General features: G+C 39.5%; 1 protein-coding gene across 1 annotated transcript in view; it reads left to right on the top strand.

Annotated features, from left to right (window-relative positions):
• The window catches only part of ACACA (acetyl-CoA carboxylase alpha), a 273,603-nt gene that overhangs the window by 82,843 nt on the left and 173,185 nt on the right, over positions 1 to 17,575 (top strand). Inside the window, exons 11-17 of the mRNA XM_066262811.1 lie at positions 2,280 to 2,489; positions 7,389 to 7,559; positions 8,945 to 9,106; positions 9,879 to 10,042; positions 13,519 to 13,669; positions 14,435 to 14,538; positions 17,346 to 17,427. Of these exons, the coding sequence (XP_066118908.1) occupies positions 2,280 to 2,489; positions 7,389 to 7,559; positions 8,945 to 9,106; positions 9,879 to 10,042; positions 13,519 to 13,669; positions 14,435 to 14,538; positions 17,346 to 17,427 (1,044 nt within the window). The remainder of the gene's footprint in view (positions 1 to 2,279; positions 2,490 to 7,388; positions 7,560 to 8,944; positions 9,107 to 9,878; positions 10,043 to 13,518; positions 13,670 to 14,434; positions 14,539 to 17,345; positions 17,428 to 17,575) is intronic.

Raw genomic sequence — 17,575 nt, 5'->3', positions numbered from 1 at the left:
GTGGAGTCGGGAGCCCAGGAAGCAGGGGAGCCATGGTTTAGGAAATCACTCCCACAGTGTAGAACAAGACCCTAAAAATAACCAATATATTCCCTGAAGTAAGGGAACCTCACAGCAGATATTTATCTGGGTTTTAGAATTGCTGTGGACCAGTGACAGCTCTGTACTCCTATCCTGTCTTCTTTGATCAAGAGTATCTTTTATAGTTATCCTCGCCCCCTCTCATCATGAAATGTTGGGTGTGTTGGGGGCAGCAGATAACCTGTCTTTTTAGTTTTCAGATTTTTGGATCAAGAGAAACAGTACTTAAGGAGCTCACTCCACTAAAGAGAGAATGACAGTCTAGTTTGCTTCTGCATGTCTCATGGGAAAATGGATTTCAAGCCTGATACTATGACTGGATAACTTAGGGGTTCTTGGGAGGGTGTGAATCTATTTTGCATATGGGAGGTATGTGAATTATAGTGTCCAGAGGGAGGACCATAGTAGATAGTTATTGATGGCTGCAATAACTCCCAAACTTGAATGTATATTCCTTTGCAATGTGACTTTGCCTTCCATAAAGAGGTGGCATCTCTTTTTCCATCCCGTGAATCTTAACTGGCCTTGTGACTTACTTAGATAATTAGAATGTGGCCAGAGTGGTGGTGTGTAAGTTCTAGAGCCTAGATCTTGTGAAGCCTTGTAGCTTCTGCCCCCATCCTCTAGAAACACTGCTTTGAAGAAGACTGGAATTGAACAAGCCTTTCTTGGTTACTGGAAGATGCAACAGAGATGAGTTCCAGTCAAGGCTTCCTAGATTTACCAGCCAACCATCAACACAAGTCATCAGACATTTGAGTGAGTCCATTCAGCCTAACTTGAGCCACCAGATGATGATATGCACATGGGTGACCCCAGGCAAGACCAGAAGAAGAAATGCCCAGATGAGCGCAGCATCATGAGCAAATAAAGTGGTTGATGTCATGAGCAAGCCACTGATTCTGGGAGCTGTAGCAAAACAGAGCATAAAAGATAGAGAATATTATAAAAAACATACGGGATACAGTGAAATGATTTAACATCATGTACTTTGAGTCTCAGAGAAGACGAGAGAATGGAACAGAAGCAATATTTAAAGAAATTGTGGAGCAGAAGCAATTTTGGAAGAGATAATGGCTAAGAATTTTCCTGAACTAATAAAAGATACCAAGCACAGATTCAGCAAATACTATGAGCCCCACAGGACAAGTACAGAGAAAATTACATTTAAACTTATCTGAGTAAATCTACCACTTCGCTCTACTAAAGAGAGAATGGCAGGTCAGGCGAGAGAATGAAAGAAAAAAATCTTAAAGCAGCTGGAAAAAAGGATTCCTTTCAAAAGAGTAACAATAAGATTGATATGTGACATCTCAGTAGAAACAGTGGAAGCCAGAAAATACTGGGATAAGTTTAAAGTATGGAAAAGGTATAATTGCCAGCATAGAATTCTGCATCCAGTGAAAATATGCTTTAAAATTTCAGATAAAGTTCTTTGACTGTGATACCATATATGCTATAATATGAACCAGGAGAGCATCTAGTCTGGAGCAAGTTGTACATTTGACTGTTTGGAATTGATGGCAGTAGTTTGACCTTTTGTGGAGTTTGTGTGTGTATTTTCAAAATATTTTGTTCTTTACCATTATAACACACTGAATGTTCATATGTTTTCATATTTATCAGTTAATATTGATTATATAAATGCAGTCTCTCTATCTCTCTCCTTTTTAGCGAGAGGAAGAGAGAAGACAGGAAGGGAGAGAGATGAGAAGTATCAATGCATATGCATCACTTTAATTGTTTATTGATTGCTTGTCATACGTGCCTTGCCCAGGGGGCTTGAGCCAAGCCAGTGATCCCTTGCTCAACTCAGCAACCTTGGGCTCAAGCCAGCAACCCCAGGATCATGTTGATGATCTCTGCTCAACCTGGCCACCCCACACTTAAACTGGTGAGCCTGAGCTCAAGCTGGATGAGCCCACGCACAAGCTGGTGACTTTGGGGTTTTGAACCTGGGACCTCAGCATCCCAGGTCAATGCTCTATCCACTGCACTACCACCAATCAGGCAAGAATGCACTCTCTTAAGAATAGATAAGGTCATAAACTTTATTTTATTTGATTTTGTATTCCTACCAATTATAATGGTCTCTGACACTTCTAGGCATCTGCCTGTTGAAACTGAAGCAGTTTATCAAAATAGAAAAAAACGTTTAGCACTTAAAATTTTTGTTTTATTTTATTTTTATAATATAGGTTCAGGCTGAAGTCCCCGGATCTCCTATATTTGTGATGAGACTCGCCAAACAATCTCGTCATCTGGAGGTGCAGATCTTAGCAGATCAGTATGGCAATGCAATTTCTTTATTCGGTCGTGATTGCTCTGTACAGCGCAGGCATCAGAAGATTATTGAAGAGGCACCTGCTGCTATTGCTACTCCAGCAGTATTTGAACATATGGAACAGGTATTTATATGAAAAACTCTAACTTTTGTTTTCTTACACAGAAATGTACTCATTCAATTCATGTACCAATCTGGATGGAATTTTTTGCAATGATTCTGGATCATTGATAAGAATATATTGTTTTCCAGTAGAAATAATTTTGTCTCCCTCTAGAAGAGTTGCTAATGAACATTTCAATCTCTAAATTAGATAACTATTTTTTTTTTTTACAGAGACAGAGAGTCAGAGAGAGGGATAGATAGGGACAGACAGACAGGAATGGAGAGAGATGAGAAGCATCAATCATCAGTCTTTCATTGTGGCACTCTAGTTGTTCATTGATTGCTTTCTCATATGTGCCTTGACCATGGGGCTACAGCAGACCGAGCAACCCCTTGCTTGAGCCAGCGACCTTGGGTCCAAGCTGGTGAGCTTTGCTCAAACCAGATGAGCCCGTGCTTAAGCTGGCGATCTGGGGTCTCGAACCTGGGTCCTCCACATCTCAGTCCGATGCTCTATCCACTGCACCACTGCCTGGTCAGGCTAGATAACATTTTTTTTTTAAAAATCGGTGTACTCTTTTGAGTAGGAATAAAAAAGAGAAATGTTTTGGTATTTTTTCATCTTTATAGGTTGATTTTTTTTTTTTTTTTTTTTTACAGAGACAGAGAGAGTCAGAGAGAGGGATAGACAAGGACAGACAGACAAGAACGGAAAGATGAGAAGCATCAATCATTTTCGTTGCACATTGCGACACCTTAGTTGTTCATTGATTACTTTCTCATATGTGCCTTGACTGTGGGGCTACAGCAGACCGAGTAACCCCTTGCTTGAGCCAGCGACCTTGGGCTCAAGCTGGTGAGTTTTTGCTCAAACCAGATGAGCCCACACTCAAGCTGGCGACCTTGGGGTCTCGAACCTGGGTCCTTCCGCATCCCAGTCCGACGCTCTATCCACTGCGCCACCGCCTGGTCAGGCGGTTGATTTTTTTTTTAACAAGCTCATGATAAGCAGACAGGACTGATTATCACTGAGTCCTCAGACAAATTTATTCAAACTTGTTATCTCTTTAAAGTTCCTCTAAGTGTCTTTAAGTCTTTAAAGTTTATATACTCTATATTTTTGTATAGGAAAGAAACTCTTAGCAGTCTTGCAGGACTCCTTGGAAATAGTTGTAGTTTAGGGGTCTAACATGCTCTCTTCTGAAATCGTGACTCAGTCTTCATCTTATTGGAAATATACTTTCTCTTTTTTCTCCTGAATTCCTAAATATATGGCCAGGATCACTCAGCAAGTAATAGAACTATTTTGGAAGTTTAATTCTGATGTGCATGTGTGCTTGTGAGCACTAAGACATATTCTTTAACTATTATAAGACGCTTTCAAAATACCATGGCTTAAACAAGGTATAAGTTCTGTTTCTCATCATGGTTCTAGATGAGCTTGTGCCAGGGACCCAGGTTTGTTGCTCTGCCATTCATTAGGAGAGGGGTCAGCAGCCGATCACTCAAAGGAGAAATCCAACCTGCCACCTTTTATTGCAGATAAAATTTTATTGGAATACAGCCATGCTAATTTATTTATGTATTATTTATAGCTGCTTTATCATTGCAGTGGCAGAGTTGAATAGTTGTGACAGAGTATATGGCCTACAAGGCTGAAAATAATTACTATCTAACCCTTTACGGAAAAAGTTTGCCAACCCTTGCCCTAGGTAGGATGTCATCATCTTCTTGATTAAAGCAAGCTCACATGAATATGTTCACATTGTAGCCTGGGAAGGAGGAAAGAGGACAAACATAAAAATATGATGTGGATTGACCAGGCCATGGTGCAGTGGATAGGGTGTCAGACTGGGACACAGAGGACCCAGGTTTGAAACCCCGAGGTTGCCGGCTTGAGCAAGGGGTCACTCGGCCTGCTGTAGCCCCCCCTGGTCAAGGCACATATGAGAAAGCAATCAATGCACAACTAAGGTGTTGCAATGAATTAATGTTTCTCATCTCTCTTTCTTCCTGTCTATCTGTTTCTATCTGTCCCTCTGTCCCTCTCTGTCGCTGTCTCTCTCTCTCTCTCTCTCACACACACACACACACACACACACACACTACAGTGTGTCCGTAAAGTCATGGTACACTTTTGACCAGTCACAGGAAAGCAACAAAAGACGATAGAAATGTGAATTCTGCACCAAATAAAAGGAAAACCCTCCCAGTTTCTGTAGAATAATGTGGCAGCATGTGCGCATGCACAGATGATGATGTAACACCGTGTATACAGCAGAGCAGCCCACGGCCATGCCAGTCGAGATGTGGACGGTACAGAGGAAAGTTCAGTGTGTTCTGTGGCTCGCTAAATTCGAATCCGTGACCAAAGTGCAACATGAATATCGGGGCGTTTATAACGAAGTGCCACCACATAGGAATAACATTACTTGATGGGATAAGCAGTTGAAGGAAACCGGCAGTTTGGTGGAGAAACCCTGTTCTGTACAGGCTATACGGGATAGCTACCTAAGGAGCCCTAAAAAATCTGTGCATGAGCCCACATCGAACTGCACTGAATAGGTATGAAACTGGGAGAGTTTTCCTTTTATTTGGTGCAGATTTCACATTTCTATCATCTTCTGTTGCTTTCCTGTGACTGGTCAAAAGTGCACCATGACTTTATGGACACACTGTGTGTGTGTGTGTGTGTGTGTGTGTGTGTGTGTGTGTGTGTGTCTGTGTGTGTATATATATATATATATATATATATGATGTGGAAGCCACACATATTACTTCTGCTCACATTCTATTGGAAAAATTCAGTTATACAATCACACCTAGTGGTAGGGGATATTAGAAATTGTAGTCACTAACTGGGTGGCCATATACTCAGCTGAAATTTAGGAGGTTTTATTACTAAATGAAGACACAAAGAAAAACTGGCAGAGGGCAGTTAATAATCTGTACCTCAGTCCGGTCCTCTGGCTACCCATTATCCTTTCATACCCTTTTTCTTACTCTTAGAACATACTTAGCCTTTCCCCAAAGAAGACAACACAAAGTCCAAGGTCTCTAGGTATGTATAATACTCTCCATTAAATGTGCATGTGGCTTTTCATGGGCCAGCGACTCCCCGTCATTCCTCCTTTCCCCATATACCCAATGTACAGTGGTAAAATAGAAACAGAATAACTCCCATTTAAAAAAAAAAGAGAAATGAAAAATATACAGTAATCACTGGCCCATAGCCATTATTAAATCCTTCTAGGCAGGAGTTGTGATTTCTGGCCATGTAGTGGAGTAATACCTCAATTAGCCTTCTGGCTGCCTCTGGTTCTGCTCTCGAAGTAAATCCCTTGCCTGCCATCCCTTAAGACACCTGCTTTGTTCTCTGGGAAATTCTTCCCTGTGTTGTTTTCTCTGTGACTGGGCTTTGGAGACTGCTTTCTTTGGCAAAAGATGTTATAGTTCACTCCCTGCTGGTACAGGATTGGGACCACAAAGACTACTCCAGTTATCAGTCACAGGTTCTTGAAGGCCAAGTTTGTGGCTTGTTTAGAATTACAGTACCTTCCAAATTTAGTAACTTTCTAGGCTATTATTTCCATTCAGCTTCAGGTGGGAGTAACTACACCTCAAGACATTTAGATACAGTAACTTTTTTATTTAATCTTTGACACTGGGCTCTCTAGGGCAGCGGTTCTCAACCTGTGGGTCTCTAGGGTAAGATTCTGATTTTTTGGTTTGGGGGTACAAAAGCAGTTGGATTTTTCACATTCAGACTTTTCCTAACCATTTTTTCTTATGGCTTAGTTGGTGTATGTCTGTGTTCCAACTTATTGTAGGACACGGTTTACTAAATGTCTTGTTGTGTGTAACAAGAAGGCCACCAGCTTCCAGTCTGCAATATGAGTTCTAGTTCCCAACTACCCTATTGCTAAGCCAACAACATGTTTTAATTTTTTTAAATAACAGGGTTATACCTGAACTTAAGATCCATAGTGATTAACAAACAAGTTAAGCTGTTGTAATAAAGGGACCCCAAAAATGCAACCCAGATAAGATAGAAGTTTTAGTTTTTCTTCCCATCATAGTTTGAGGTGAGCTCTGCAGGGCTGGTGGGACAGCGCTGCTCCATGAGGCCATCTTGGAATTCAGGTTCTTTCTGTTTTGTTTTGACATTCTTAGTATGTTCTCATCTGTGTGGTGGAAATTGGCTTGTACTCTCATGAAATTGGCTTGTAATATCATGTACTTCCATGTTTCAGTCCATGGAAGGGGAATAGCCAGGTATGAAGGACAAGAGCTTTCTTTTTAAAACATGATTCAGGCCCTAGCCAGATAGTTCAGTTGGTTGGAGCATTATCCTGAAGAGTATATGTTGAGGGTTTGATTCCCAGTCAGGGCACATACAGAAACAGATGAATGTTCCTGTCTCTCTCTCTCTCCTCCTTCCTCTCTTACTAAAATCAATAAATAAATTAAAAAAAAATAGATAAAATAAGAAACAACATGATTCAGGATTTATATATATTACTCATCAATGCTGACATTACATGGTCAAAACTTAGTCACCAGCTGTAAGAGAGGTTGGGAAATCAAGTCTTTAGCTGGGCACATGTTTTAGGAAGAATACTAGGAAACTAGAAAAAAGGGCACAGTGAAAAATCTGCCACAGTATATAAGGTGAGGTTGCTTGCGATCCCAAATGAAAAAATACTTTTCCTCCAGCTTTGGATTGAGTTCATCATACATGTTCAGGATCTTCTGTAGTTAATCAGAGGGTGAAATTCAATCTAATGGGGCTAAAAGTCTTTGGTGGCTCTTATAAGCACTAGATGTTTGAGTCAGGGAGAGGCTGTATAGATAAGTAGGGTCCACCAGCTGGACAAGGTGAGGTACTCATGTTTTGTCATCTTTTTTTTTCTTTGAGTGTGCGGTGAAACTTGCCAAAATGGTTGGTTATGTGAGTGCAGGGACTGTAGAATACCTCTACAGTCAGGATGGCAGCTTCTACTTTCTGGAACTAAACCCTCGGCTACAGGTGGAGCACCCTTGTACAGAGATGGTGGCTGATGTCAATCTCCCTGCAGCACAACTCCAGGTGAATCATCCTGATCGCTGCTCAGTGAATTGCCTAGAGTGTCAGAGATGCCTGAAAAACTGGTTTGACCTGTGTCTAATCTGAGGAGAATGCCTCCCATCAGAGTCTCATCTAATGTTCATCTCTCAATGCTATATGGGTTGGGATGTGTGGGTTGGTTTTCTGATGTATTACAAATCTAGGAATATTATTCTATATTTTAGCCAGACATGTCTGGTAAAAACTGTTATTTTAGAAAGAAACTTAGAAAAGAGTATGTTGTACTTAATTGTTTTAATTATAGAAAACTTTACAACTTTGTCATGGCCTCTATTTCTTTTACTAGTATACTGTTTTATTTTTTTTTGGGTTTTTTTTTTTTTTGTATTTTTCTGAAGCTGGAAATGGGGAGAGACAGTCAGACAGACTCCTGCATGCGCATGCGCCCGACGGGGATCCACCCGGCACGCCCACCAGGGGCAACGCTCTGCCCACCAGGGGGCGATGCTCTGCCCCTCCGGGGCGTCGCTCTGCCGAGACCAGAGCCACTCCAGAGCCACTGCAGCTCCTGGGGCAGAGGCCGAGGAGCCATCCCCAGCGCCCGGGCCATCCCTGCTCCAATGGAGCCTTGGCTGCAGGAGGGGAAGAGAGAGACAGAGAGGAAGGGGGGGGGGTGGAGAAGCAAATGGGTGCTTCTCCTATGTGCCCTGGCCGGGAATCGAACCTGGGTTCCCTGCACGCCAGGCCAACGCTCTACCGCTGAGCCAACCGGCCAGGGCCACTAGTATACTGTTTTGAAGCAGTTCCATATCAGAGTGGTGGTTGAGGTTTTCCTGGGCAAGCCTGTGGTAGCATCCATTTATTTTTATAATGTTTAAAGGGTCAGGAAACAAATGTTATAGGAAGCAGTAATAGCTAATGATAAAGTTTGATGGTATTTGTATCTAACATATTTTTTGCCCATATTGGGAACCCCTTCTGGATTCCCATTAAGGGCTGAGATTTATTTGTTTTTTTTCTCCAGTAGTTTGTGGGGATAATTATGATATAGTTATGACATAGTTAGGACTTTTTCGTTCTCTAAACTTCTTGGATAGTCACTGATATTGACTCTTTATTTGGATATTCTAATTCTGATCCCTTGATGGAGAAATGACAATAGAGGGAAACTTATATCTGTTGCATTAGGGATTTGGGAACTTTTTCTGAAGTGAAAAGTACTCAGCAACTTCTGTAGTGACACATTTTGTTTGAAGTAGCTTAAAGTTTCCTTGATGATTGTAGAATACAGGTTATAAAAATAGAATATTCTAGGTAGTGGCTACTAAAATGAAAAGTCTGGCAAGCAATCTATAGTCTCCACATTTAACTGAGAAATGAGTGATGTGTGTTTTATTACCTTTCAGATCGCCATGGGGATCCCTCTATACAGAATCAAGGACATTCGTATGATGTATGCTGTATCTCCCTGGGGTGATGCTCCCATTGATTTTGAAAATTCTGCTCATGTCCCTAGCCCAAGGGGACACGTTATTGCTGCTCGGATCACTAGTGAAAATCCAGATGAGGTAACCCAGCACGTAAAATGTGTACATTTTTTTCTCCTGTTAACTTTAATATTAAGGTGGTATCTGAGGGCTATATTTCTGAAATATTTTGGGACTTCCTCTGAAGAGGGAAATTTACAGAGATTTCATCAGAGCAGACAAGGAAGCGATCACTGCTCCTTGGGTCATTTCATCTTACTTTAGTCACTATGGAGTCCTCAGTAGCACCGGACGTTGGCTCTCAAGCCTTTATGATTTTTGGTGTCATCTCTGCTTTTTTTTTTTTTTTTTTTTTTACATTTTATCAGCCTTTATTGCAACCTAGTGGTACATATGTTTTTTTTTGTTTGTTTTTTAATTTTTTACAGAGACAGAGAGAGAGTCAGAGAGAGGGATAGACAGGGACAGACAGACAGGAACGAAGAGATGAGAAGCATCAATCATTAGTTTTTCATTGCGACACCTTAGTTGTTCATTGATTGCCCCCTCATATGTGCCTTGACTGTGGGCCTTCAGCAGACCGAGTAACCCCTTGCTCCAGCCAGAGACCCTGGGTCCAAGCTGGTGAGCTTTAGCTCAAACCAGATGAGCCCACACTCAAGCCGGCAACCTCGGGGTCTCGAACCTGGGTCCTCCGCATCCTAATCCGACGCTCTATCTACTGAGCCACCGCCTGGTCAGGCGTCATCTCTGCTTTTATGTCCGATTAACACAGAGCCAAAACAATAAATATATAAATGCCCTCTTCCCTGGAAATATAACATGGTCTCTCATAGTCTTCATTCTCTAACAGGGTTTTAAGCCCAGCTCAGGAACAGTCCAGGAACTGAATTTTCGCAGCAATAAGAACGTCTGGGGTTATTTCAGTGTTGCTGCAGCAGGAGGACTTCATGAATTTGCTGATTCTCAGTTCGGTCACTGCTTTTCCTGGGGAGAAAACAGAGAAGAAGCAATTTCGTGAGTATAAAAGTATTTCCTTGCACTTAAAAAAATAAACCTGTGCTTATCTTCAGTGAAGGTGTGGGCATGGGCAGGAAATCATTTATCTGCTACAGAAGTACTAATATAGACAACCTTTTTGAAGACATCTATCTTCAGTTATACTTGCATTTATGTTTTGTTGAAGCAAGCAGGGTTTGGCAGGTGTTTTTCTGTTTGTTGTTAGAGGCTTTTCAAGTAGTTTTGCTTTCAGGTGTTTTTGATACATTTATAAAGTTGATTGTTTTAAAGATACCATTTCCCATTATTTTTTCGTTGTTTTTTTTTTTTTCGAGAGAAAGAGGGACAGATAAAGACAAAGAAGAAAAGAGGAAGGGAGAGAGATGAGAAGCATCAATTCTTTGTTGCAGCACCTTAGTTATTCACTGATTGCTTTTTCATATGTGCTTGGACTGTGGGGGGGTGCTACAGCAGAGTGAATGACCCCTTGCTCAAGTCAGAGGCCTTGGGCTTCAAGCCAGTGACCTCAGTGTTTCAAACCTGGGTCCTCTGTGTGCCAGTCTGATGCTCTGTCCACTGTGCAACCTCCTGGTCAGGCCCACAAAATATTTTTGATAAACTTATAAAATTGCTTTAAAGATATCATTTTCCCATGTTGCTGGTGGTAGGTATATTCTTGACTAAGAGTTTGGTTTAATATAAATCATTGAAAAGACCTGTTACTAATCATCAGAATAAAGGTATAGTTGTAAATGTCCTATAGTCAGTCATTCACTATAATAAAATTAAACTGCTTGTTATATGCAAAGGGCATAAGGGAACTGTCCCTATTGCTTATGTAAGAGAAATTTGCTATAAAGTATACACACAGCTTATCCAAATATAACTGGTTTATTATAAGTGTTATTAGTTAATAGTATGTTAAACATAAACATTAAATTAATAGTTTTGCTTTCTTAAAACTAGGCCTCTAGGAGGTAATTTTGACAGTTTATATATTTTAGAATATTTATCCAAAATTGAACTAATTTTATTTTTTAGTTGTCTGTGTCTTTATATCAAGCATTTAATACCAATTCCTTTGACCTTTGGAGTGTATACATAGACACATAATCTATAAGTGTTTATTAATAATGTTGGTTTCTGATAGTGTTTATGGAATTAGGAAAGTCTCAACTTTTCTCTATTTGTCCTCTAAAATTCTTCCTATCTATTCAAAACTATAAGTAGAATTTTTCCAAATTAAAGCAATGCTGACTATTATAAAATTGCTTTTATTTATTTTTTAAGCACTGATATATCGCTTTGCCAAAATGAAGAAGTTTTATACTAGAGTTTGTAAAAGGGTGGCCTTCCAACTAATCATAGCCAAAAATGTGTTTGATTGGCATACAGAGCGTTAATGTTCAAGAACTGTCTATATTTAAACATTGGGAGATTAAAATAAATACATGGATTTCTGCCTTCCCTTTAGAAGTGGAATGATAATGACAACAATGGTTTTATATTCTATTTGGCAAAAGTTAACTAAAGCTTTGTGTGGCTGCTTCTTTTAGAGGAAACATGAACTCTCTAGTGCACACAGACCCCACCCAGTCGGCCTCACTCATTTACATCTCAGAGCAGCCTCTGTTGGTATTTAGGTTTCCAATCCTGCTTAGGCAGACCACTGAGTATTTTCTACAGGGCATGTCCTATGACCTGGTCCAGAAGCCTTGCTCTTTACTTCCTGACCTGCTCTGTACATTTCTCTAACTAGGTTAACTTTTAGCATATTAAAAATATAGTCTTTACAGTAAGCTTGCTTCTTGACTTCATGCTAAAAGTTCATTCCTCAGCTCAGAATTTGTTCTTTCTTCATAATGTTCTTAATATTTATATTTTTCTTATTTATATTATTTTTCTTATTCATAACATTCATAATATTCTTGTTCTCTAGAATAGTCCCAACTTATATTTCCAGCATGATTTCCCATAGATCATAATCTAAACACCATGAAAACAGGCTCATGTCTGTTTTGTTGCTGCTATATCCCCTGAATATAATAAGTGTTCAGTAAATGTTTGTTACATAAGTAGATTTACCACTAGTTCCAGTCCTTATACCTCTGCTTCAATCATAACATTCCTTAAATGAAACTCATATTCCCATTTATTCATTCATGCCATTCAAAAAAATATTTGCTAAATATCTACTGATTATGGTAATACAACAGGACCAAAATTAGTTTATCTGCCCTCATGGAACTTTGGAATCCAGAGGAAGAGAGGCAAATAAACAAATACAGTATAGCAAGAAGCTATTTATTATATAATAGTGCAGTTACATAAGGATGTTACAGGAGCATATAGTTTGAGTCAGCTTACTCAGTCTAGAGAGGGTCACGGAAGGTTTCCCAGAAGAAAGTGGCATCTAGACTGATATCTGAAAAGTATATATATAGGAGTAAGCCAGGCCAAGAGATGGTGGAGGTGGGAAACTTAATAATGTTTTAGGCTGAGGGAATGCCTGGACCACCTGGAATAATATTCCTAACAAAGTCATATTCTCACCTATACTTTTATTCCACATCAGACTCCACCCTCTTCAGGAAATCACAGGGAGGTGGATTGTCTCCCTTCTTGGAACCTCTATAGCACTTTGCTTATATCTCTCTACTCCCACTTATGATATCCTGACATATATTTTGAAAGTGATTATTGTGTCTTTATTCTTTCTCTCTTATGAGCCTAGTGTGTGTCTTGAGTCTGTGAGGTGCACAATCAGTGGTTGTTGAACTAAGGACCTGTTCTGTATTGGACATACTAGGCAGAAGTGTACAGAAAAAAACCCATACTGTTTGAAATTCTGTTGAGATTAAATCGTTTGACACTTAATTGGGAAGAAATAAAAGTAAGCAGACATTTCACAGACATCTAAAATGCAGCTTAAAAAAACCACACACTTACATGAAATGTCAGGCTGACACCTGACTGTACGCAGCCAGTTGCCTCATTGTACGGAAACCTTTAAATTAAGGTATGAGCATGTGTCAGAATTCATTAAACAGTATATGTAAAAAAAAGTATATTTTATTATATGTAAATTATGTCTTAATAAAATAAATAAGGTGTAAAGAGAGGAGAATTATGCTCTAGTTCCAGTTAGCCATCAATAAATGAATGAAATGTTGGAAACCTAGTAAGTATTGTAAAAGCTGAGGGTGGTTTGCATATAATTTATTCTGTGCTCCATATAATGAAATGCATGTGATTTGCTGATGCACTTATGGTAAGATCAGCCAGAATTTAAAAGTTTACTGCCCTCTTGCATATTATCCCATCTGGAATGCATGTGAATGAGCACTCTTATATTTGCACCCTCATTTATTCTTGGAACTGTCTGTCCCTTACCCCTCCCTCCTAAGACTCCAAAGGAATGAAACAATTCTTTAAAATGATTGAAAAACACTAAAACGTTTGTTGCTGAAACAGATCTGCCTCTGTTCTCCCAGAAACATGGTGGTGGCTTTGAAGGAGCTATCTATTCGGGGTGACTTTCGAACTACAGTTGAATACCTGATCAAATTGTTGGAGACTGAAAGCTTTCAGTTGAATAGAATTGACACTGGCTGGCTGGACAGACTGATAGCAGAAAAAGTACAGGTGTGTATTTCTCCATTTGCACAAATAGCTTCTTGGATTAGGTTTTTGTAGGCTTGTGGTGTGATCAGTCTATGTCACTAGATAAAATTTGTCTGATTCTAATGTAAATGGTTCTTGATCTACTTGGAAAAAATCTAGGAGTCAGTGTAATTTAGCACTGTTTGAGTTCTTGTGCCTGTGTTACACAGTCACTTTATGTGCTCTAGTATTACTTTCTGGGGTGTATTTGCAGAGAGGCATACAAGGATTGAGATCCTTTCTCTTTCCTCATTTGATTTTACATCTGGCTTAGAGTTACCAACTTTTACATCTCTTTAACAGATGCTGATGAGGGGGCTCATATAAATCAAGAGTTACCCCTTGTTTCTGAATTGCTGGGTTATTCTAACTTACCTAATATTTTGTTAAAATCATTAGATTCAAAATTATGTAATTGAATTTTGTTTATATACCATTTTTCTTCAAGATTATCAGTAGCCAAAGCTCTGTGCCTTTCTGAGTTATTTCTGACAAAAGCTTGTTTCTTGAGCTGCTCTTTGATTGGTTCAGTGGCAATCTTAGGGAGAATGCAGAGAGACTTGTTTTTCATCTCTATTCAGATTCTAAAGTAAATGTGTGTTTATCTCAAAAATCATTTGGGAAATCAGGATGGAGATTCTCAATGCTAGCTGTGTCTTCACAGCAAATTGGAGGCTGATTTAAATTGAGGAGTTATGGGTGCCAAGTGGCCGTGCGTTCTATCTGCCCTATTTTTCTTCCTTTTAGGCAGAGCGACCTGACACCATGTTGGGAGTTGTGTGTGGGGCTCTCCATGTGGCTGATGTGAGCCTGCGGAATAGCATCTCTAACTTCCTTCACTCCTTAGAAAGGTGGGTTTTATTTCTTGCAGGCTGTGCAAGTTAACCAATGTTCAGTACAGGACTGAAGTTCAAAAAACCCATTATTTTTCCTGTTTCTGGCAGCTTGTGAGTGCTACCTGTTATTCACTGACCATGGGGACAAGGGAGAAAAGGGATGTAAAAGTTTATGACAGATTATTATGGAACTCTTGTGCAGATTCTAGAAATTAGCTTGTACTGCAGTTAGAATGTGTTGCTTTTTAAAAACTAGAATTGTACTGAAGTAAACATTCTGTCCAGTACAAGTATCAAATCTCTCCAAACCCCAGTGATGAAAATCTGGTGTTTCTCTTTAGCATCAAACCCTGAATATTTCCTCTTTACCTGCAGTACCTTTTAGGAATTAATAATTATGATTCCCTGGCCAGTTGGCTCAGCGATAGAGTGTTGACCCAGCATGTGGAAGTTCCAGGTTCAAGTCCTGGTCAAGCACACAGGAGAAGCCATTATCTACTTTTCCACCCCTCCTCTTTTCTCTCTCTTCTCCTCTCGCAGCCATAGCTTGAACAGTTTGAACAACTTGGCCCTGGGCGAGGAGGATGGCTCCATGGCCTTGCCTCAGGTGCTAAAATTGTTTGGTTGCCAAGCAACAGAGCAATAGCCCTAGATGGGGGCCTAGTAGGGGCTTGCCAGGTGGATCCCAGTCAGGGTGTATGTGAGAATCTGTCTCTGTTTCCACCTCCCTGCCTCTCATTTAATAATAATAATAATAATAATAATAATAATAAACAATAATAATTGAGGCTGATATTCGGGACAACCTCATGAGTCTTTCAAATAGAAGGTCCAACTGCATGAAACTAAACTAATTTCTGACACTGATTCTGGAGCCTAAGCTCTGCCTGGGAGTCCCCAGAAGAATGACTCAAGGGGTTAATCGTTGCAGAGAACTTGAATCACAGGCATTTGTTTCCTTCTGTGTTGTGGACTTATATCAGCTCCCTTTTGAGGTGTCAGAAAGGGAGAAAAGAAAAATTTTTTTAAGTTAAGCTGAGATTGCATAGTTATTCAAGTCTTATGATAAGTGTCTTTTACTTTGTTACTCTGATGCATTAAAAGCTTCAGCAGCTCACATTACCCCTCTGTAGCAAATCAAAATCCCTCAATATGACTTCTAACTCCCTGTATATCTTGGCCGCTTTTGCTAATTTCAGCAATTATTAATACTGAAATTTAATTATTAATTAAATTAATTTAATTTAAAATTAATTTTGAATTATTAATTTCAATTTCTCAAATATGCAATCTCTACCTAGTTATGGTTTTCCTACTAGTGTACAAATGTGTTGTGTGTAATCTCTTCTATAAGCTTCCCTGCCTTTTTAATGTTATTTTTATTTATTAATTTTCTTTTCTTTTCTTTTTTTAGTGAGAGAGAGGGCAGACAGAAGGATAGGGGGAACAAAGAGATGAGAAGCATCAACTCGTAGTTGCATCACTTTAGTTGTTCATTGATTGCTTCTCATATGTGCCATGATGGGGTGGGGTGGGGGTCTTAAGTCAAGCCAATGATTCCTTGCCTAAGCTAGTGATCCTAGGCTCAAGCCAGCTACCTTGGGATCTTGTTGATGATACCATGGTCAAGCTGGCTTCTCCATGCTCAAGCTGGTGAGCCTGCACTCAAGCTGAATAAGCCTGTGCTCAGTCCGGTGACCTTGGGGTTTCAAACCTGGGACCTTAGTGTCCCAGGTTGATGCTCTATCCACTGTGCCACCATTGGTCAGGCATTTTTTATTTATTCTTAAAACTTGTATTTTGAAATAATTTGAGACTTAAAGAAGAGTCCAGGCCTGACCTGTGGTGGTGCAGTGGATAAAGCGTCGACCTGGAAATGCTGAGGTTGCCGGTTCAAAACCCTGGGCTTGCCTGGTCAAGGCACATATGGGAGTTGATGCTTCCAGCTCCTCCCCCCTGTCTCTCTCTCTCCCTCTCTCTCTCCTCTCTAAAATGAATGAATGAATGAAATAATAAATAAATAAATAAATTTAAAAAAAAAAGAAGAGTCCAAATAACTTCTATTTATTCTAAGCCTAGATTTATCAATTATTAACAACTTGCCTCACTTACTCTATCACTCCCTCTCTTTATTATTATCAAAAGTCTTTCCTGATAATGTTTTTGCTTGGCAATGTCCTTCCATTTCCCATCCACCCAGCCATGCAGTACTGTTTATTTTTAAGGTGCCAAATAAAACCCCAGTTTGTAGGTGTAGATTAGGGTTGGTTATGCTGGGGCTTTTTTCTTTTCTTAAGTTTTACTTTTATTTATTTTTAAGTATAGGTAATATAGTTACATGTTTCTAAATTTAAAAAGCACAAAAGGGATATAGTAAAAAAAGGTTCCCTTCTTACTTTTATTTCCTGGCTACCCAGTTTCCTTCCCGTAGTCAACCTATATTACCAGTTTCTTTTGTAACCCTCAGATATTGTAAATTTATATAAACATGTGCATGTAATAGTTGTTTCTCCCATACCCTATTTTTTAAAACACAAATGATAGCATACTCTGAAACTGTTCTATACAATTTCATTTGCTTTTTTCATTAGAGTATTTCATATTAGTGTATAAAAGGCTTCATCTTTCTTTTTATAATGCTGCATAATATTCCACTTTGTGGCTTTTTCATAATTTATGTATCAGTTCCTTATTAATGGGTTTTAATGTTTTTTCCAATCTTGATATTCCAGGAAATGCTATTGTCAGTAACCTTTGAGATTCCCATATAAACTTTTAGAACTTTTTGGAAGTAAGTGTATCTCACATTGTTATTCTTTCAGGGGTCAAGTCCTTCCTGCTCATACACTTCTGAACACTGTAGATGTTGAACTTATCTATGAGGGAGTCAAGTATGTACTTAAGGTATGCTGAATCCCCTGGAGACCACACTCTCTTTTTGTTAGCTTGTTTCCTATAGGTTAAGAGATGGGGAGTAGTTTGGTTTGCTGCAGGGCTGGCTGTTAGTGAAATTACAGTCATTATTTGATGGTTTTCTGAAAATGTGTTAGTA

Source organism: Saccopteryx bilineata, chromosome 2, assembly GCF_036850765.1.
Source record: "Saccopteryx bilineata isolate mSacBil1 chromosome 2, mSacBil1_pri_phased_curated, whole genome shotgun sequence".
NCBI classification, from domain to species: domain Eukaryota; kingdom Metazoa; phylum Chordata; class Mammalia; order Chiroptera; family Emballonuridae; genus Saccopteryx; species Saccopteryx bilineata.
The sequence above is the reverse complement of the archived record's forward strand: the minus strand, read 5'-3'. Positions and strand labels throughout refer to the sequence as shown.